The sequence below is a fragment of the Athene cunicularia genome, assembly GCF_003259725.1.
Source record: "Athene cunicularia isolate RWA chromosome 4 unlocalized genomic scaffold, athCun1 chr4_part2, whole genome shotgun sequence".
Taxonomy (NCBI): domain Eukaryota; kingdom Metazoa; phylum Chordata; class Aves; order Strigiformes; family Strigidae; genus Athene; species Athene cunicularia.
In genome coordinates, this window is record NW_020799099.1 from 31,791,292 (window position 1) to 31,813,210 (window position 21,919).

The window sequence follows — 21,919 nt, forward strand, 5'->3', positions numbered from 1 at the left end:
AAATATTACACACAATATGTGGTGGAAGCACTACACACATCGAAGAGCAGCCCTTCCTGGGTCATCTTTAGAGCACACAGGCATTCCCATCCTCATGCAGCACCTCTCTTCCACCAGTCCCTACCACTGAGTCTGAAACACAAAGCTGAGCACAGCACCGTGCCATCTCCTCTGAACTGGGGACAGGCTGCCCAGACACAAGGCAACATCAGCAAAGTCTTGCTTCCTGATCACAGCATTTCCTCTAAAACCCAGTCAGTTAGAGCCTTCCATGGCTCGATTCCAAGTCCAGAAGAAAGAGATGCTCTTTCTCACCCTATCAAGTTCCACCAGTTGGCAGCAAAGGAAACAACACAAGTAGCACACAAAAGATGCAGTCTGGTGACACGGGAACCTCCTGAAGACTCTTGGTGCCTGAAGAGTTCTGATTTCTTCATCTCCTCCTCTGCAGAACAGGCTGAGGAGTGCCTGTGTCGAAGGGGCATGGTGAGGACTGGCTGTTGAATGTTTTGAACAATGGGAGTGTGACAGAGCCACTCAGAAAGAGGTCACTGGTAGCACAAGTTAAACAGCTTGTGCTCTCATGCTGCTGCTGAGAACAATCCACTCCTCTTCCAGCAGACAGCTATTTTTGTTTGGCTCTTAATGAGACAGCCACCTTCAGAGCCCTTTGGCAATACGGTGATGATTGCACATGAAAACAAACTCATCAAAAAAGTGTAAATGAGGTCATGTTTAACCCATGAGACCACACCTGCCCCCTTCCTCCCTGTCCCTCCCCCCTGCCCCTGCCAGAGGACAAGCTACACCTGATCTGTCTGGTACTCTGAAGCTTCCGATAAGCTTTCGGAAAAGCTCAGAAAGTTTTCTTGGTACTCAGAACAAACGATCTCAAATCTGTAGTGCCTGAACTCCACTGCAAAGGTGCCAAAGTAGCACAGGAAGCACATGACCAGGCCCCACTGGATTCTGGAAGCATGCATGTGAATGCCCTGTGCCATGAGGATGAAATCTAGAAGAGGAAAGTCAAGGAGAACTAGTTGGAGCAGAGACACCAACCAGGATGAGAGAAAGCCAACAGGGAAGACAATAAAATCTTATCAAAGTCACCCGGATGACAGTCAACCCAGCCAGCCATCATCAGGATAGCATGAACATGATGCCAGTGCCAGAGATGTCAGGTATCCTGTACAGACCAGGGCTTCCTGACCCCAGTTCAGGTGATAAACACATACAGAGGGAAAGATTTAGGTGCAGAGAAGTCCGCAACTTGCTTGAACATCTGACAAGCCTGTGACAGAGCCTGCAAGCTCGGGATCTGGCTGTGGGCCCCCACCTGCCAAGGAGCCTCCCAGCAGGAACTGGATCAGATCTCTGCACCACAGGCAACGGGAACACCTTTCAACCTACACTGTGCAATCTTTCATTCTTTTTAGATCACCTGCAAAATCATGGCTTTCTGTGAAATCTGGAAACATCAGACTACGCAGTATGGCATGTTATACTGAAAGGAAAAAGAATGTTGTCAGAGCCAGGAAACTGTCCTCCAGCCTCATGTACCCATGTGCTTGGACTGCATATTGCCTGGCATCGAGGTCTCACTGCTGTGCCTCAGGTTGTGCTGGGGTACTCCATAAAAGCTGTTCTCCACTCCCCTAAAGCAGAGAGCACCTTCCTAAGCTGGGGACCTGCCCTAGCCCAGTGCACACCTCTAAACCTACTGGCTCTCCTGTCTTTGAGGATGTCTTCTGCACTCCATGAATGCAGGATCACAGGTAAAACACAACAAACAAGCAGCCTCTCCCATGCTTTAACTACACAAAGCAGGTAATCAGAGACATTTAATTTTGGGTTTAGTGAAAGCAACCACAGCTTCACTCAGCAGACAGCATTCTATGTCTGGCTTTAAGGATCTTCTACTTTCCCTGTAGTGCAAGGGTTATGCATAAGCTGCATGGGATGGGGTGCCAGCCCCAAACCTTTGCAAAGCTGGGGAGGGGGGCGGTGGAAGGGAATGGGACTTCTGCCTCAGCCTGCTCCCCTTCACAGAGGGCCCAAGGCCTTCAGCGCCGAGCAGCCGGCTGGGGCAGGCTGGGCTGGGAGCACCCAGCGTGTCGGTACAAGAGCAGCTACACCCTGGCTTACCCGGCTGCTCCTCCTTCCAGACTGGCAGAAACCTCCAAAGGTGGCAGCACAGCAGGAGCCCAGTGTGCCCAGCTCCTCACATGCAGCCCTGCCCCAGACACACCCTGCAGGAGCTACGGGCTAGGGGCAAAGCAAGGAGGGGAGCACAAGAACTGGGCAAACTCCTGGATTGTGTACACCAAAGCGTGGTGCTCAGCTACAAATTTTTCCAGGGAAGCTTAAGAGGGGACTGACAATACATCTCAGATCTGTTATTTCACTGGACACTGGCTGAAATGTTCAAAACCAGCCAAGTGACTAAAGAATTGTTTTAAGAACAGGCTGTTTCCCGAAGAGGGGAATTAGTTTACTCCTCACCAATTATTCCTGCTTTCTTGCTTATCCCAGCACTAATGTTCATGCAACCATGCAGTGAATGGAGCCACCCTAACATGAGCGCTGGTGTGAACAGAAAGGCTGGGGTGGGGCTGACAGGCACAAGGTGGAGAAAGCCCCATGGACATCCAGTCTGAGTGACCACAGCCCAAATCCCATTTGTAAAGTACCTAGTCTTACTCGAAGTTCACATGACCCCTCAGCTCTTGACTGTAAAAACTGTCTTAAAAGGCAGAGCTGGATGTAGCACCCTGGAGCATTTCAACAAACACATTGAAATCTCCTCAACTTTAGAAACCTGATTTCTTCCTTTGTTTTTTTTTTTTTTTTGTTCTCCTGAGATTTTTTTATCTCAATATTTTGCATAATCTTAAATGCTACTGTGTAGGTAACCAGAGGTGTCATTAAACCACACAGATACTATTCAATATTGCAACCACTATGAATATCACTGAGAAGTTTTAGAAACATTTCTGAAGTATGTGAGCCCATCTGTGAAGCAGTGCATCCTGGCAGAACATAAAATGAGCCAATCATATGATCATGCCATGAAGACAAGCTGAGTTGCATTCCTAAATGCTTTGAGATCCTAGGACAGATGTGAAAAGAGCCAACATTCCCTGCTGCAGGCAGTGTCAGACATAGATGATACCTGGCTTTCCAGGGAGCAGGACAAAAGGATACAGAGCACCACGCAGAGGGTGATGCTGGCTGACAGGGTGACTCGTGGAATGCCAACTTTCCTTCCCTCGTTCTTCAGGTTGATCTTGAGAGTGAGGGCAGACTGGATCCAGCATGCCAAGGTCCCAAACCCAAAGGTCAGTGATGTGCCCACATTGTGGATCTCTTCATCATTGGAAAGCTAGGAACAAACAAAACAGTGATTGTTTGTATGTAACAGGAATTATCTGCAATATCTTGGATTGCTACTGGGGTGGGATAGAAGAGAGTGGGAATCATTGGGGTATGAGACAGAAATGCTGTATCATTTCTTCTGGCAGAGGTGTAAGACGTAACATAACCAAGACAAGTGACAGCAGTCACAGACAAGCAGATCTTGTGCCCAAAGCCCAAGCACAGTGCAAAATGCAGGTGGCTTGGGGACTGTCCTCCCTCACAAGACACACCAACGCAGAGCTCAGAAATAAATCCTTCCCTGGCTCAATATGATGGCCAGGACAGGCAAGGACAACCCGCTGGGGTGTTGTACAGCTCCCTGCAATGGAAGCAAGCTTCAGTGCCAGCTTCATGGAGCAGTGCTGCCAGAGCCCTGACACCTCCGCTGAGCTAGCACTAGCCAAAACACAGACACACGCTCCTGGTTTGGCAAGTTTCTCCCACCAAAAAGCTTGACTGCCTGTTCCCTCTTCTGCCCATCCTCGAGGTCTGAGGCAATACAAACCCCTCTCTGGAGTGCAAGTGCTTCTCTGCTCCCTGGGCTCCCCTGTCTCATGGGGCTCAGGGACTGTGCAATACTGCAAGGCAAAAGGGCAGCCAGGTTCAATGAGCAAGAATCTGCAAAGAGACCTTGAGGCTGTAAATCCATCCAGAAAGTCCAGCGTGGACAAGTCAAACAATTTCCCTTTTCCTCTGCCTCTGAGGCTTTTCTAGAAAAGAAACCAGCAGTCTGTAACTCCTCCCTGCAGCCGTGATTCCTGTTCAGTGATACAAGAAATTCCCATCAAACAAGATTCTATCTACAAGGTAACAGTCTAGTTACTGTGTCTCCACTGATCTCTCCCCTCTCCACTCCCTACCTTGAGTTTTTTTTTCAAGGGTAGGTCCAAATCATAGTACAGGCAAAAATGGGATTGAGCTGCCTTTCTCAAGGTAGCTTGCACTGCAAGGGACTCACAGCCATAATGTCCCTCTAATACAGCTAATCTGTAATTTTCCAGAAATAGGATTTAATGCCACATCAGTTTAGCAGGCAGCAGGGAAAAGCATGGTCTCATTACCCCATGCTTTCATGGTTTGGCAAAATATCTAAGCAAGGATACAAGTAACTAACAAGGAGTGGATAATTGGCTCAGAATTTATAACCAGGCATGATTCAAAGTATCCACTTTAAATAACAAGCTTTTGCTCTGAGGAGCAAAGGAAGGAGAGGTTGAAACTACTTCCTAGTGCCTGCCCTGTACTAGAAATACTCTCCTCACACCTAGACAAGGCTGTTACAAAAGCCTCATAGTTCCTAGCTGGAAAGCTCTCATGAAAAACAAGACTCAAAAAAAATTATTTTTGCTTATGTGGTGGAGTTAGGAAAACCAGGTCAAAACCAGTCAAATTATCTCATACCTAATTATAAAAAAAAAAAAAAATAAATATCAAAACAAACAAACAAAAAACAAAAACAGAAACCCCAACTGTAAAGGACATAATGTTCCTGCAATTGCTCCACAACCCAAACAGGCACTCACCCTTTACAAAGTAAGTACCTTTTCTATACTGGAAAAGCAGCTCCTTGCCTACAAAGCCAAGAAAGAAGCCAGCCTACAGTGACCCTTCTCAGTTCCTGACATTATAGGGGGTCATTACTTGCACCCCAGTGAGAGACAGAGCATCAGAAACTGCAAAGGGATGGGAAAACCCAAGTACCACTGACTCTGATGCCTTAATTTTCACTGCAGACCTAACAGACACACTCATGATCAGAGTGGACACTCAACCCTGCAGAGGAATGTTGTGACAATGACAAAAGTTTGTTGTTTGTTTGTATAATGTTGCAGAACAGAAGGAGAATCGGAGGCACCTCATCCAGGCACCCGTCATATCAGGAGAAGTCGTAGCACTCCTCTGCTGCGTCCCTTTTGTGCCTAGTCTGAGGACAAGCAGGAGGTAGATCTGAACAATGTGTGTTTTAAATGAAGGACACTGAACTGTCTGCTAAATCTGTTCTCACAGACATGTACATAAACTTCCAGCTCAGTCCTTTTACCCAGGACCATCTGTGCCAATGCCCGGGGCTCAAGAGAATCAATAGGTTCTTGGCTCTGTCTCTTGGCAGGTCAAGTTTAAGCATGCAGGTGCAAATCCTGCTAGGAATATGTGAAAAATTATTGAGGCCCTTCACCTCAACCTGTCACCAGAACCACGTCAGCAGCAGATAGAGGTGGCAGAGCAGGGGCACAGCCAGATGCATTATCTCCTGAGCTCACATCACAGGTCGTTCAAAGACCTAAGCAGATCTGCTAGAAAAGCAGGAACCTGACAGCAGAGACACAGTGGTCCAAGCCTGGAGTCCAGTACCTGAAAGTTGCCAAGTAGGGTCATCCCAAAAGAGGCCAAGCATAACGCCACCAGGCCGCTGACATTCAGCCAAGGGTTTAGCACCTTGGGCTTCAGCTGAATGAAGCGCAGGACAGCCACAACAAGTGCTGAGAAGGAAACAGAATGCAAGGTGCATCATTAGGTAGAACATGCTGCAGCAACCACCTGGCCTGGCCCTAGCCCCCTTTCCACCCAGAGGGGAGAGCTCACTGCAGGCTGGCTAGCTTAGAACTTCTGCATAGCCCCCTCCCGCTCAGTCATCAACTAGACTAAGCACAGGAAGCATTTTTCTTGTAATCCAGTTACACTGAGCTCCCACACTCCCTCTTCTCATGATGCCTTGTCTAGGAGCTGGCTTGCAGATTTCCAGTGGGAAAGAAGAGCACTTTGCTGTTTGCCCATGAAGCACCCAGCACACAGCCTATCACATACACACCATGCATTCACATTGTGGCAGCTGGGCTTGCAGCAAGTTTCACTCCACTCAGGAGCACTGAGCTCTCTTGGAGGAGGTATGTCAAACCCAACCTGTGTTAGAAAATGTATGAACAGCACAAGAATATTTCTGCAGCTTTTACCATACTGCTCACTGCCTCTTCTCTTCCTCTGGAACAAGTTGCTGGTGCCACAAACATAAGCCAAAATATTGCACTATTTTCCACAAAGACTGGAAGAGCACTCCTTCCAAGCTTACAATGATCCCAAGCGCTATGCTATATGATACATGAGATAGATAGATAGATAGATAGATAGATAGATAGATAGATAGATATAGAGATATATATATCTATATATATCTCATATGATACAACATAACCACAGGAGATATTCACATTGTATATTCTTGCTCTCCCTAGGGAATGATGCATGGAACAACACGGAAAGCCAGGCAATCAATTGGCCTTCAAGGTGGGATTCAAAACAGACCACTAAAAAGCAATTTAGTGGAACAGGGATATTTGCTGGTTGCTGCTGAACACCTTACGCTTATGCCCAAACTGATAGCATGCAGGTCGTATGGACTGCAATAGCAAATGAGATCTATATTTTCCACAAAATCCCTGGTATAATACCAAAAGCATCATTTAGAAAAATAAGGGCACTGTAAGTGAAAAATACCTACTTTTATCTAAACTGCAAAATATGTTTGAATTTACTCTTTCACAATTTGCTTCAGTGAATCAATCCACTCCAAATCCTTGAAGAAAAGAGAAATTTGTTCCCCCAAAAAAGAGAATTTCTGGTTTCCATCCCCAGGTAATTGTTTGGGACAGCCACCCTGTGACTACTTGAGGTCACGCACAGGAACTTTTTCATTTCTATTTCTACAGGACAAGATCCTAGAATTATGTGATCTTTTCCTAAAACACTGATGGGAATGACAAAAGGGAATTAAAAGGTCACCTTCCAGCATTACATGCAAAACAACATAATTTTCAGCATTCGGTAATGCCTGTGTTTCTAGCAGGTTGATGTAGCTTTCTTCCACTATAGCAAAACTTTTGGCACAACTAAGGTGGACAGATGTATGAGCTAAAAGCAGTTCTCAGAAACAACCAATACAGCAGAGGAAAGCTTGGCTTTATACAGAAAGCAGGGATGGGATGGGATGGGATCATTTCATTTGGAAGGGACCTACAACAAACATTTAGTCCAACTGCCTGACCACTTCAGGGCTGACCAAAAGTTAAAGCATATTATTAGGGGCATTGTCCAAATGCCTCTTGAACACTGACAGGCTTGGGGCATCAACCACCTCTCTTGGAAGCCTGTCCCAGTGTTTGAGCACCCTCTTGGTAAAGAAATACTTCCTAGTGTCCTGTCTAAACCTCCCTGGAGCACCTTTGAACCATTCCCACATGTCCTATCCATGGATACCAGGGAGAAGAGCTCAGTGCCTCCCTCTCCACCTCCCCTCCTCAGGAAGCTGTAGAGAGCAGTGAGATCACCCCTCAGCCTCCTTTTCTCTGAACTACACAAACCAAAAGTCCTCAGCCACTCCCCACAGGACACGCCTTCCAGCCCTATTCACCGGCTTTGCTGTCCTCCTCCGGACATTCAAGGACCTTCACATCCTTCTTAAATTATGGGGCCCAGAACTGCACACGGTATCCAGGGTGAGGCCGCACCAGCACTGAACGCCATTTTTGCCCGGCTGGTTCTGCCGTGTTGGATGCTCCCCCGGAGGTGGTTTGCCCTCCTGGCTACCGGGGCACACTGCCAACTGCTACTGAGCTGCTGCCAACCAGCACCCCCAGAGCCCTTTCTGCGGGGCTGCTCTCCAGCCACTCCTCCCCCAATTTATACTTGTGCCCAGCATTACCCCATCCCAGGTGCAGAATCCAGCACTTGCACTTGTTAAAGTTCATGACTACCCAATGCTCCAAATCAATCTAGATCCTGCTGCAAGGCCTCTCATCCCTCAAAAGAGTCAACAGCACCTCCCAGTTCGGTATGATCAACCAACTTGCTAATGGTGCATTCAGCTCCTGCATCCAGACTGTTGATAACATATTGAACAGAACTGGCCCTAGAACTGAACCCCGAGGAACACTGCTGGTGGCTGCTCACAAGCCAGATGTAGCCCCATTCCCTGCAACCCTCTAAACCCTGCCCTTCTTCATCCAGTTCTTCATCCAGCACACCATGAACCCACTCAGCCCACAGGTGGACAAAATGCGAGTAAACTTCCACAGGTTTAGTAATGGAGTTTAGGAAGGGATGGGGTAGGGGGACTTCAACACAGATGATATTTTGCATAATCAGTTGCTGCATTTGCCAATATTCCCATGCAATTATCTCACATTTACAGCATACATCCCACCATACAATGAAAAACAGTCCCACAGATTCAAGGATAAGATGCGACAATGTAAAACATGAGAATAAATCAGAAACCAATAAAGTTCAAACACATCCAGCTTTGTTCCATCTTTCTACAAATGAAGACAAAATAATAATGTCTTAATCAACAGCAATCACAGTTTAAATGATTTCACACCATCAGATTCAAGAACAACATGTATGGGATATTACTTACGCTTCAGTGAGTTCTTAAAACAAATTAAGAGAGAGAAAGAAACATGCCCCTCACGTTTCCTACCTAGAAATGCCGCCATGTTCATAACTTGGCTAAACACGCAGCTTGCAGGAGGTGCATCACCTGCAATACTTGGAAAATATAAAGTGTATCATTGTAACTCTGGGATGGCAAAGACACATAAATAACAACCATTAATCAGAACAGTAGTTGGAAGAAAATCACTCACTTACCTTATATATGGTGGTCTTTTGGAACCAGGTGTCCTAAGAGACATAAATGCATAGGAATAAAGATTCAAGAGTTTCTTTCCCATTTAGCTTTCCCCGTTTTATTATTTTAAAGAAACAAGTGATTGAACGTAAAGCCTGCAACCAGCTCTTACCTATATGGTACATTTAGTGGGAGAATTTTGTTATCTTCCACTGCTATAAAGTACCTGTCAAAAAAAAAACAAACCAACAAACAAACATACATGAAAACAGTGTAAAACCTCATCCTGGCTTCAATTCCAAGTATCACTCAAATGATGCATTAAGTACCTCAGGCTCACTGGCAGGATCTGCTGGATGCAGCCTGTATTTCTCTCTGCTCAAGCAGGCAGTTTTGCTCACTTCCTGGCCTAACTATGTGCCTTCCTTTGTGTGGCATGGTCAGGTAGACAGACAGGGTCAGTGAACTGAGCTGCCTTAAAAATAACCAACGGGGGGAATGTTTTAATTTTTAATCTGAATAACTTGATTCATCTGGTTTACCATGGTCCCACCTTTGCAAAAACTGTTTAATACAAACAGAGTGGATAGGACGAGAAGAAGCAATAGGGGTCAGACAAAGGGCTTAAGCTGCCCCTGCTGCTGAGAAACAACATCCACAGACCATGGTCAAAACCATAGAACTGCTTCTCAGGCTGAGCATAGCTGCTGATCGCATATTTATGGCTCAAACATTCATGCTGCAGTCATCTGCCTGCATGCTTGGAGAAAGCCCAGCTCAGCTAAACGCATGTCCCATGTACATTTTGGTAAGAAGTTAGTGAGAAAGTGAGGTGTCAGCATTAAACCACTGGCAGGTTGTCAGTGTGGTGCTGGATGCTGCAGATTTTGAGTTTGCACCCCAAAACAGGGCCTAAGTGCTTCTCCAAGAGCTCTGTTGAGTCATTCGAAGAGAATGTAATGAAAGGGAATTTTTGCATTTTTGTCTGTCTCTTTTCAGGCAGCTCCCAGTAACCCATGCCAGGAAGAAGGCAAGGTCAGAAACTTGGCCTGGGGAGCACATAAACTCAGGGATAAAAATGTGATCCTCCAAGTCATGAAGTGGCACAGACTGGCCCCTGCCCCTACTGTGTGCCTTCCCAGCCCCACAGTAACTCAAGGACAGAACATCTCCAAAAGACTCTCTGGACTAAGATGCAGCCCACAACACAGCAGTACTTCCAACTTCCCCAGCCTAACCTGCTCTCCCAAGTAACCAGCAAGAGATAACTTACACTATCCATAATCCAGCTGATGTAAACAGGGTAAACACAAGAGGTAAAAACATCCACACGCTGCATTTCTTCCCATCCATACCTGCTAGAAACAAAGAACAACGTAAAAACAAAAAAGAAAGAGAGCAGATGTACCCACCTGCCTCAGCCCCCCTCTTTTGAAAGCAGGAAGAGCATCCACACAGAAGTGCTGAAGCATCCCAGGATCAAGCTCCTAATGGCTGGGCAGCCGGCACTGTAAACCTCTCACACTGTCGTCACCGGCATAAGGGGTTAAGCTGTTGCACACAGGCAGCATCATCCGCAATGTGGATAAAAACCAAGGCACAAAGAGCCTGGAATTGTACAGGGGAAGACTCTTCAGACATACCTACAGAATTTGAGCAGTTTTCAAAGTACTTTTCTCATACGTTTTGCACAAGGTGACACCGCAAGACCCGCAGCCCTAATTCCCTGCTCCTGCCCATAGGCACAAAGCAAGGCAGCCTCCTTCCCAGGATCATTACCAATTCCACACATGCTGCCTCAGCAAAGCCTGCAGCATGAAGGGAGAAGGATGCACAGGCTGTCTCCTCATCTCCACAAAGCACACATCCGGCTCCCATCCTGGCCGCAGCAATCAGCTAAAAATAGCATTTGGCCGCACCCAGAGCGCAGCCAAGCTCAAGTGCCCACACCCAGAGCACTGTCAGGATGAGGCGTTACAAACGGGATCAGCTCTTGACGAGTAGGCACTGTGAAATCCTGCACGGAGTGTAAGGCTGCTGTGTGCACCACCTCCTAAGGAAGCATTTGTCCTCCAGGCAAGATGATGCTGGATGAGCATCTGAGATGTTGGGGCTGTTCCTGTAACACGTGCAGTTCAGAAACGCTGCCGTGTTGCTGTGCTCTGGAGACAGGTCCTATGTCTCCCCATGAATCCGTTGACAACAGATCAAATATTTCCTCATGCTCTGTCCTCCTCCAGAAATGTGGCTCCAGGCACCAGCACCGCTGAGGCACAGAGCGCAAACAACACGAGGATCACAGCTCCAGCACCTGCCTTACTTTCACCAGGGCAGTGGCACCTGCACCCCTGCTCTTCTGCCTCCTCCTCCTCCTCCCTCCTCCAGCCTGCCGCAGGGCAGGCATTTCCTGGGGTCATGGGACAGGGCAGCTTGGATGGGACAGCCTTTCACTAGAGCTTGCTTGCATTTTCAGCTCAGCCGCCTCATCTGTATCCTTAAAGCAATGACTCTTCTCTTTGCTCCAGAGAAGAAAGCACTCACACTGTCGTCCTCCTCCTCTCAGCTCCCCTGACCTTCCTATTACATCTGCAGCACTGGAGCCATGGTCTCTCCGGGCTGCTCTCCCTCCTCTGTAAGGATCCACAGAGCAGAGTAAGCACCCTCACTGTGTCACAGACAGCCCCCAGCTCACCCCTCCCACAAGAGGGGTGCAAAGGCAACACTGTCCAGACACTGCTTGAGGCCCCAGCCACTGACTCCCACCCTGTGGCAGAGGCTGAAGGAATTGAAGTGAGGCTCCCCAGACCCTGCAAGAAGGCATGGCAGCCTCACGTGTGCCTCTGCAGGTCAGCTGTCCTGTCCTCTCTTCACATCGCCTGGCAGGGGTACAAAACAACACCCTTGTGGTACGCCAAGCCACGCCACACTTGCACAAAACCACGAGGCTCTGATTTGGTGCTGTCTGCACAGACAGCCTTGAGTGAGGCTGAACTGCAAACCTTAAAAGACAGAAAAGCAATCAGATAAGGTCTCTTTCCTGACCTGGGAGCAGAGAGAACTACAGACAGAGAGCATGAAGCAACATTAAGTATTAAGTATGTCAATTTAAAAGTCAGTCAGCTCCAGCACATATACAGATCTTTAGCATGGTGTATTTCATAAGAAATCATCAATGAGGGTGGACTAGATTTCCCCACCCATCTCATCTCTATTCCTCCTGCACAGGAGACACCAAGCCTTTGATGGCTCTGCTCGCCGCACAGCCCCTGCTGTAGTGGTTGCAACTGTTCTATGAAGCCCTGCCCTTGCCTTTTCCTTCTGCAGCTTGCCAACACACAGCAGCAGCATCCCTTAGCCAGTGCTGGCCATGGCTCCGGGGCTGGCAGACCCATACCGACAATGTCAGGGACTGCTTCCAGGTGGCAGCTGCCTATCCCTGCCAGGCCCTGGCAGCACAGTGCCCAAGTAACCACTGATGTAGCTGAGGTACCTGCTCCTGTCCTGGTTGAAGGGAAGCAGGCAGGTAATGTCACCTCCTGGCCTCTGCAAGGTAGTTGCACAGTGTTCGGCTCTCCTCTTTTCTCTGGTGGTGGCTGGACTAAGCTAAGGTAACACAATTCCTTCAGATTGGCAGATATTATTATTTACACTTCCCCTTTGGAAAGGTATGAAGAATTCATTTACACAATAAAAGCAATACTAGCCATAACACTTGTCTTCATTAATGGGGTTGCCACAGCTTCTCCACCTTCCAGCATGTCTCCCAGCCAAGAAAGAGCAGCCTTCGCAAGCTGTGTCAGCAACGTCTGTCATGCAGGGAGGGAGGTGGCACTGGGCTTCTCCCCCAGGCAGAGCAGTGAGGCAGCACACAGGAGTGGGGACTCCCGGCCCAGATGAGATGGGGAAATATGAAAATGCTGTCACGATAACCATTTCTCTGTGCTGAGCTCTGCAACAGAGCTGGGGCAGGACCGGTGCCCAGCCTCATCAAAGTCAGCGTGACATGGCTACAGATTCACTCCCTTGGAAAACAGCCCTGTGTTTAATATTTACTGTGCCAAACAGAGTCCCCTTCTATCCACCACTAACAGAAAATGACATCCAAAATCACTGCATATTAAATGAACAACTAGCACAGAGTACAGTGTCCCAATGGGAAGATAGGCCCATTGTTCAGAGGAACTTGTTCACTTCAGCTGGCTAAAAAGAAACACCTAGAGAACATACCTCCCATACACCTCTCATCGCAGCTGGCTGGGTTCACAGTGAGGAGGAAGGACAATGCTCCCACAGAGTACAACAACCTGCACGGGGTCAGGTCTTCACCAGAGCAAAGTGCAGCCAGGGCTGGACATTTTGGAAAGCAAAGCTGCCAGTCAGAGAGGGACCTGGGGGAGTTGGTTGCCAGCCAGCTGAACAGGAGCCAGCAGTGTGCCCAGGGGGCCAAGAAGGCCAATGGCATCCTGGCTTGTGTCAGCCATAGCGTGGCCAGCAGGGACAGGGAAGGGATCTCACCCCTGTACTCGGCACTGGTGAGGCCGCACCTCGATGACTGGGTTCAGTTTGGGGCCCCTCACTGCAGGAAAGACATTGAGATGCTGGAGTGTGTAAAGAGAAGGGCAGTGAAGCTGGTGAAGGGTCTAGAGAACAAGTTCTGCGAGGAGCAGCTGAGGGAACTGGAGGGGGTTTGTCTGGAGAAGAGGAGGCTGAAGGGAGACCTCATCGCCCTCTACAGCTCCCTGCCAGGAGGGTGCAGAGAGGGGGGATGAGTCTCTTGAGCCAAGGAACCAGCGCCAGGCCCAGAGGGAATGGCCTCAAGCTGCACCAGGGCAGGGTCAGGCTGGCTCTTAGGAAGTATTTCTTTGCAGAAGGGGCTGTTGGGCGTTGGGATGAGCTGCCCAGGGCAGGGGGGGAGTCCCCATCCCTGGAGGGGTTGAAGAGTTGGGTTGACCCAGCGCTGAGGGATCTGGTGGAGTTGGGAACGGTCAGGGTGAGGTTAATGGTTGGACTGGAGGAGCTTCAAAGGTCTTTTCCAACCAAGATGATTCTGGGATTCTGTAAGCATCCCACATCAGACTGGCCAGCCACACAGGGTGCCAAGCTCTGTGTCAGCTTGCCTCTCAGGGCAGGCAGCAAGAATTGACCAGGAAAGGATGTTGCCACTGTGCATCTTCCTCTGACAGGCTCCACACTGAGGCATGGGTGTGGGACAGCAGGAGCAAGCACTCTCTAGTACACCTTTGGAATGAGAGCAGGAGGGCAATGGCTGGACCAGCAGCCTTGGTGGCCCCTGCCAGCCCACACAGGAAGAGTGAGCCACCTGTGACACACGAAATATCAAAAGCAGGAAAGAAGGGTCCCTTTCTTCAATGTCCCCATTTGGCAACACCTTTTAATGCTGTTCATTGGCACATCCCACACGTGCTTGAAGATGTTTCAACAGCCCCATGTGTGCAGAGGATGGTTTAAAACCAGGACTCAGCTCCTGCACATTCCTCATTTACTGCCTGCTGTGTTATTTGGGTGCCAGGAACAAAATTACATGTACCTCACTTCCTTCCAAAGGAGAAACCCCAAACATGTGCAAGCCTGCCTAGTTTTGCACTAGTGTTCAGCAGATACCACTCTCAGCAGCTGCCTTTAGGTTAGCCTGTCCTCTGCAGGGATAGCCCCAGCGCTTGTGCCTTCAAGCTGGGAAAGTTCTGTGCACACTACGACTTCAGCAGCAGCCAGAACAAGAGAATGAGGAACCCAAAGGACAGCCTCCCCAGCAGTTTATCCAAAATAAAATGCCAAGAGTGATAGGAACAATAACCTAAATTCTCTGTGGGAAATGTAGAAACGATTTATTTGACAGCTAATTGCTCCACAGGGATGACATAAAGCCAACCTTCCTCTCCACAGCTCTGTTCTGTATAACTGCCATGACCAGTGATGCCAAATCTGAGCAGTCAACTCCATCTGGCAACACCAGCCATCTCCGCTGGCCCTTGTTTTCCCAAATAAACACGCTGCATTCACAAGGCAGTTGATAACTGCACACACCTGTTTGCCTTCCGTTTTTAAGGCTTGCACAGGAAGGCCTTCAGCAACAGAAAGCCCTCACACTGCAATGGATTCACAAGGCCAGTAACATGTTTTCAGCTTTGCAGCTGACCCCAGCTGGAGTCAGCCCACCTTTCCAAAAGCACACGCTGTGGTTTTCCAGTCCCTCTTGACTCACGGTCTCACACCAGCACCGCAAAAACCCTGTCAAGGTGTGTTCCTGCCTCCAGCTACCACGGCTCAGGGTGCAGAACTGCAAAGGGTTTCACAGTAGCGCTGCCACAGGGTGTGTCTCGAGAATTCTCCCAATGCAGGCTTACTCCCTTATCTCTATACCCATTTTTATGTCTAATCTACTCAGACTGTCAGCTGTTTGCTCTGCTCTTATTACCATTGCCCCACTATACCCTCTCAACGAATTAAGCTCCCATTCCTCTAATGTACACACTTCAATTAAAGCAGACTGCTGTAATATATACTGCTGCTTGCTCAAGGTTTATTTAATGTGGCCGTCTTAATTTCATCTGCCAAACAAAGTTACAGGCTCTTCCTGAAGTTGCTTTTGCCAGAGAACATGAATGCAAGGAAGGAAAATCGTAGCATGTTAACAGAGTTGTACATCTTTTTTAAGACTGGAGCATGCAGATGCATTTCAAGGGCCCATACACAAGCTGCATAATAAGCCAGAGCAATGCTCCTGCGTTTCATAGCACCAGGCCATCGAGTCATGTCAGATAGTAGGTACTGAGCCAGAAGCACTGGGAGGAGGAGGAGACCATTCAAAACATATGGCAATCCATATAGAATAGTTGCCAGTCAGCAACACTAAAGGAGAAACAAAGCACAATTTGTCTTTTAGGGAAACCCACTATAGCTCTCCGTCACTTTTAGAAGAAAAACTAACCACAGTCACTTGATACCTAATCACTGTAACTGAGCAGATACAAACCAGCACATTACATAACCTGCCACCTGCAAGTCACAAAGGCCACCATAACAAAGCAGAGTGTTTCAGGCTTATCTCAAGGTTCCCAGCCTGAGTGCACAATGAGAGAGATAAGGCATGCCAGAGATTTGTAAATACATAACAAAATAGTGGGGTAAGAGGAAAAGAAGCCATCCCCTTCCTCAGCAGGCTATGATGTTCTTCTTGCTCCAGATACCCACCTACCATCTCAAGGGTGTGCAGAAATGCCATTTTCATTTATGTATATAAGAGAGGAATAGGAAAAGGTAAAGATATCTCCAGGTTGCATGTGGGGGAAGTGGGAGATGCTTCAGTAATCCTACAACAATACAGAGAGTCAATGCTTTCATCCACAGAAACATCTGTACATGTTTCTTGTCTCCTTTCACCCTGTAAATGCATTCAGCATGCTAACGAAATGCTCTGGCCAGCACAAACCTAACAGAAATGGATGAAGCGCACCAAAGAAATGAAACCTTCTAGTCACCAAAAAATGGGGACAGAAATTAGTATTAGTATCTGCTTGCCCACACTATCCCTCCAAGTTTCCCCAGGAAGCTGTCTCCTGGGATTGTATAAAGTTAATTTGTTATCAGTTCTGCAAAAACACATATAGATATGAATATATATATATAGGGGAAAAATATATATATATATTCAGCCTTTTCTGAGTGCCTTGGTAAGATCATGCAACAGACAGCGTGTCCTACCCAGAGATACTCCTGCAGCACCACTGGGTCCCAAGGCCAGCATCACCCCTCTGCACCCTACTGTCCTTCAAAGGGTGCCCTTGGTATGCTGCTTCCTGCTGCTGCACAGCCTTCACCCTCAATTGTACATGAGTACTTACAGGCCATTTAGGAACCGGTGTTGCGCTGCTGTGTTACAGCGAGAGACGTCAACTGTCAACTCTTCTGGACTGTGTCTGCCTTTCTCACATTTGGCGTTGTACAAACGAGGCACGTCCTGCTTCAAGACCAGGTTCCTGGATCGTATAAAAGAAAAACTAATGTAATTTGACACATTAGGACAAAAGAGGTATTTTGTGGGCTTTGACAGAACAGAATCCCAGAATTATCTCAGTTGGAAAAGACCTTGAAGCTCCTCCAGTCCAACCATGAACCTCACCCTGACGGTTCCCAACTCCCCCAGATCCCTCAGTGCTGGGTCAACCCGACTCTTCAACCCCTCCAGGGATGGGGACTCCCCCCATGCCCTGGGCAGCCCATTCCAACGCCCAACAGCCCCTTCTGCAAAGAAATCCTTCCTCAGAGCCAGCCTGACCCTGCCCTGGGCAGCTTGAGGCCATTCCCTCTGGGCCTGGCACTGGGTCCTTGGCTTGAGAGACTCATCCCCCCTCTCTGCACCCTCCTGTCAGGGAGCTGTAGAGGGCGATGAGGTCTCCCCTCAGCCTCCTCTTCTCCAGACAACCCCCCCCCAGTTCCCTCAGCTGCTCCCCAGCAGACCTGTGCTCCAGACCCTGCACCAGCTGTGCACCTGTGCACCTACATTGGCCCGCAGTGACTTCCATGAGATCCCACTCGTATTCCACGCAGGGCAGTAGGCAAGGGAAGCAGAGGCAGGAGCGGGGTCAGGCAGAAGGTACACATCCAGTTCAGAGAGAAAGAGCTGGGTCAGTGGGCAGTGAAAGCCCTGGCTGCTCCCAGGTGGTAAGAGCAACACTTGCAGTGAGCATTTTGCAGGTGTTAAGTGTTTGTTTGCCCAGAGGACCCCATTCTGCTTGGGAGCACCCACTGCAAGATTTAGCCCTCCCGGCTCCTCTCAACCTCAGAAGCTGCTCGAGCCAGGTGGCAATGAGCCCCGAGCGAGAGCATTGGCCTGGCCACACCCCAGAACAGACGGGTTACCATCTCTCCAAGAGCAGAGGCGCTCAAGACTGAGGCCACTTCAGCCAGACCTCTCCTGAGACGCAAGGGAAGTCTCTAGCAGAGTCTCATCACAGACCCAGCCCCAGAGTCCCACACCATTGCCACAAGGGCGTATTTTCCCCTTGCACAATTAGCCAACCCTTTGGTCTGGGATGCTCGTGAAAATGACACTTACCCCCAAGTCCCAGCCAACCCCCGAAATGAAGAGTTGCTGGAGAATTAGGAGGGCTGTTTTTCTCCTCATAAAATAAAAGACAGCAAAGCTCTCCCTGCTTCAGCTATGCTGTGAGGAAAGAGTCTCGGAAACCGTCTCCTTGCTCTGCAAGCAATACACAAACACAGGCTGATGTTCTGGCAAACCCCAGAAGGTCTGAGGCAGTGCACAGACAGGCTGTCCAGTGATCATCCTCCACCTTAACCACTCCAAACTAATGACCACGGCCTGAACCAGCAACGAGCATAACGGGTGGTTTGCCTCCCATAAGGTACAGTGACAATGTATTAATAGATTGATAGAGGTCTGCAGAGGTGTTTTATTTGCTCCTCAGTTCCAAAACCATGAATGTCTTCAAGCATTTCCAATGTGCGTAAGCAGCAAAGCCAAGCAAAACATTACAATGGAAGGGGGTAGGAAGCCTGTCCAAAAGGTTTGTCCCATTATCAGGAAAACAATGTAAGTGTTGGGAGTGGCAAAGAACAGGCAACAGGGAGGTGAAACCTGGCAAAGAAAGAGGCTGATATGTCATGTTGACTTACAGATAGCTTTGAAGGTAAGGAAAGATAGACTAAGCCCAAAGGAGCAGACTTTGCAGAGCAGTTATTCCTGGTTATATTGTCTCCTATCGGTTATGGATGGGAGAGTGCCTGCTCTGGAAGGCCAGAACAGTTCCAGGTTTCCCTCCCTTTGCTACCCTGCCCGTTTTTTTCCCCAACAAACACAAAAGATACACTCAAGCTACAGAGCTTCCCATGCAGTGTAAGCAGGGCTTTCCCCACCCATTCACATTGCCTTTCACCTCTCTTGTCCATTCTACCCTTCTTTAATTCACTGTTTGGAAGTACAAGCTCCTTTTTTCGCTGCACTTTGCAGCTCTACAGTTTTGAAGAGATGTGTGCTGCCCCCAAAGCAGCATTTCCTTTGGTTACACCAGTGGGAACCACCAGCAGAAGCATAAATACCGAGCAGTCTGCACTTGTCAGCCATGGGGAAAACACGCAAGGCCTGTAAGCTTTTAGAGAGTGTGGCATAACACACTGAGCTTTCTCAGAACATTTTTCCCTCACCAACCTCTTCAGCCTGAGGACTTAAGCCTCCTCCACTACTTACGTGTCAAACTGAGGTCCCTTTCCCCTCTTATTAACCACCAAAGCCCCAGAGAAGCAGCAATGAGATTTTGGGCCAGATGACAGGCTATAAGGAATGGACATTCAGTACTCACAACTTGGCTTTTGTCATCACTCTAAGGTTGCCCTTTCTGGTATGGAGATTGTCAGGGGTACAAACTACCATGTCAAACTTTTAGCTTTGTTTAGACCTGTGGAAATCATTTGCCCTGAGACGATTACAAGGTAAGCAATCGTACATAGGCATTTCTGTGGTGTTCATCACTGCCTCGCCAGCATTCCTTCTTCTGCAGGAATTGACTGGTTAATTTAACAGTCCTCCAGGCTGCTGCAATCATATATTGCTGTTTACAGGGTGCTCAGGAGAGCCACAGGAGGAAGGTATCATACAGCATTTCACTTCATGCAGACCAACACAACAGACGGGACCATGGAACAGCCTTCTCCTGTTAAACAGGGGCCAAGCCTGCAAGCCTGCCGTGAGCAGTCTCGCCATCACATCTGGAGGGCTTAAAACTTTTGCTGCCTTTTGAAGTATTTTCAAAGACAGACTTTTCTGTCATGCAAGAGACCACATTAAATCACAGAAGCATTCAGCTGGGCCAAGACCACGCTGGAGAAGCTCTCCCTGACAAAGCTGTGGCCACCTCCATTGGCTTGACCAAGCAAAATCCAATCCTGCAGTCCTGTGGTGCCAAAGCTGACAGGCCACTGGCTCTTCTGGCTCAGGTAGCCACCAAGAAGTTCCTCATGGGGAGCAGGAAATAAGACCAGGAAGGCAGAAGTTCACTCCCCAACTACCTGGATCTGCCCCAGCTCAGAAAATTGAGAGGAGGATGCTGAGCACCTGTCCCCCATTGCAAGTCCCCTGGGCTTTTCCTCCCTTCCCGCTGTTTCTCACATTCTGCTAACAGCACCAGGCAGCACCCCAACCTTCCCTCCCACCAGACTTGCAGAACATGCCCCCTGTTCCATAGGGGAGCACAGCTCACCAGCTTCTGGGTGCTGGGGAGGAGGCCTCTGCTTTTCTGTGTAGCAGGTAGGGTGGAGAGAGGGCTTCCCTCCTGCCCCACACACGGGACCAGCCCTCCCTGAGAGAGCCAGGTCTGCATGCCTGCCAAAGGCAAACACTTCTCAACTGAGCAAACAGCAGCCTGACAGAGAGACTGCTGCTCTAGCAGGCACCTCTCCCTTGCAGGCACAACCATCCAGAGGCAACCTCAGTATTAAAAATTAGCGTTAAACACCATGCAAGGTATAGCTGTTTTAACAGCTGCTTTCATAGCTTTTGAAGCTTCATCAGACTTCTTTTCCTTTCTGCCCTCCTACTCTTCACCCTTCTGTCATCACCTGTTTCCAATGTACTTTGCTTCCCTTTCACCCCTCTCATCCCACTTTCAGGTGACTGCTTCTGCAACCTGTGGGGACCCAAGGTGAGAGGAGCCAGGCACCTAGAGACCTTTGCAAGTCTTCTCAAGACAGCAAAAAAATATTATTATTCCCATTTTAGACAACAGGGCCATTAAGCTGATCTCTGAGAGGTTACACGGAAAATCGGTGGCACAGAGGACTGTGCATTCAGAGTCCTGGTCCAAGCCTTCTACCACAGCAGCAGCCTCCTCAGCTGCCAGCCTTCCCCCCTCATGGTTTATTCCTCCCAATATACTGCTTAAGATCATCTCTCTCATTTCCCACATACCTTTCTCTGCCTCTTCGCTCCCACTTATCCTGCAGAGCTCATTGTTTTAGCTTGGATTGCAGGATTGGGACCTTAAAGGGTCTCTGTTGGGCCAAACCACAACCTTGTGATCCCAGGCTGCCCAGAAATGGCTGGGGGAGTAGAGGAAATCGTGGACATGACATTTCTTCCAAGAAAAAACAATAGAAAATGTTGGTGTTCATATAAGCGCAGATCCCTGTTCTGCATCTGAAAAGCAAACACTGCAGCACAAGGAATCTTAAAAAGGGAAATGAAACAACTGCACTGACTTCCACCGCCCTGGCTCAGAAAATGCTGACAGCTGGGCATGAAGAGCAGCACAAGAAAATAATTTGACTTTTAACAGTACAACAGTGAAAACGGGACCCAGATGTTTGTCAAGCAAATATGAGTCCCCATTCTTTACCCTGTTACCCAAAGACAGAAAGTCAGCAAGAATCAAGTCCCCTTCTTTTAGGCAGTTTTATCCATTTGAGCAAAACATAACAGGCAGTCAGTGTGCTGGGATATACCTTTCACACGCCTCCCTCCTCCATATTGAGTTGCTATTCATAATTAAGCATACATGTGTACATTGCTATGGCGTAAGGACTGCGTGAACATTCACAGAACCACAGAATCGCAGAATCATCTTGGTTAGAAAAGACCTTGAAGATCATTCAGTCCAACCATTAACCTAACACTGGCTGTTCTCAACTCCATCATATCCCTCAGTGCTGGGTCAACCCAAAGATTGTCCTTAAGGTCACTTTTCCGGGAAGCTTTGTTTAAAAAGAGAAGACAAAAAAGCAGAAGGGAAGATCAGCTCAGAATTTCTCCAACCTTTGCAGCCTGAGCGCTCTGAATCAAAGGTCTGGACAAGCATGCTGCTGTAAGGAAAAGCCAAGACTGAGATCCCGAGTGACCCCGTC

The 21,919-nt window shown here is 48.4% G+C and overlaps 1 protein-coding gene across 3 annotated transcripts; it reads right to left on the bottom strand.

Annotated features, from left to right (window-relative positions):
* Positions 1-245: 245 nt before the first annotated feature.
* TMEM150C (transmembrane protein 150C) lies at positions 246-21,623 on the bottom strand. 3 transcript variants are annotated; one of them, XM_026847595.1, is made up of 9 exons: positions 20,988-21,623; positions 16,906-17,040; positions 10,317-10,401; positions 9,216-9,269; positions 9,064-9,096; positions 8,894-8,961; positions 5,770-5,897; positions 3,205-3,382; positions 246-1,012 (listed from the first exon to the last, which is right to left on the bottom strand). In XM_026847595.1, the coding sequence occupies exons 2-9, from the start codon at positions 16,910-16,912 to the stop codon at positions 804-806; spliced, it is 762 nt and encodes a 253-aa protein (XP_026703396.1). In that variant the 5' UTR covers positions 16,913-17,040; positions 20,988-21,623; the 3' UTR covers positions 246-803. The 3 variants fall into 3 exon arrangements, with proteins under 3 accessions (XP_026703396.1, XP_026703398.1, XP_026703397.1); XM_026847597.1 differs by having other exon boundaries at positions 10,317-10,398; positions 20,988-21,622; XM_026847596.1 differs by lacking the exon at positions 20,988-21,623 and having other exon boundaries at positions 16,906-17,041.
* Positions 21,624-21,919: the final 296 nt, after the last annotated feature.

Bases quoted from the DNA above. Each gene is read 5' to 3' on its own strand.
- TMEM150C (XM_026847595.1), bottom strand. The intron at 9,270-10,316 runs GTAAGTTATCTC...TTTTTTTGACAG, and splicing joins TCAGCTGGATTATGGATAGT to GTACTTTATAGCAGTGGAAG. The intron at 8,962-9,063 runs GTAAGTGAGTGA...ATATTTTCCAAG, and splicing joins AAAAGACCACCATATATAAG to TATTGCAGGTGATGCACCTC.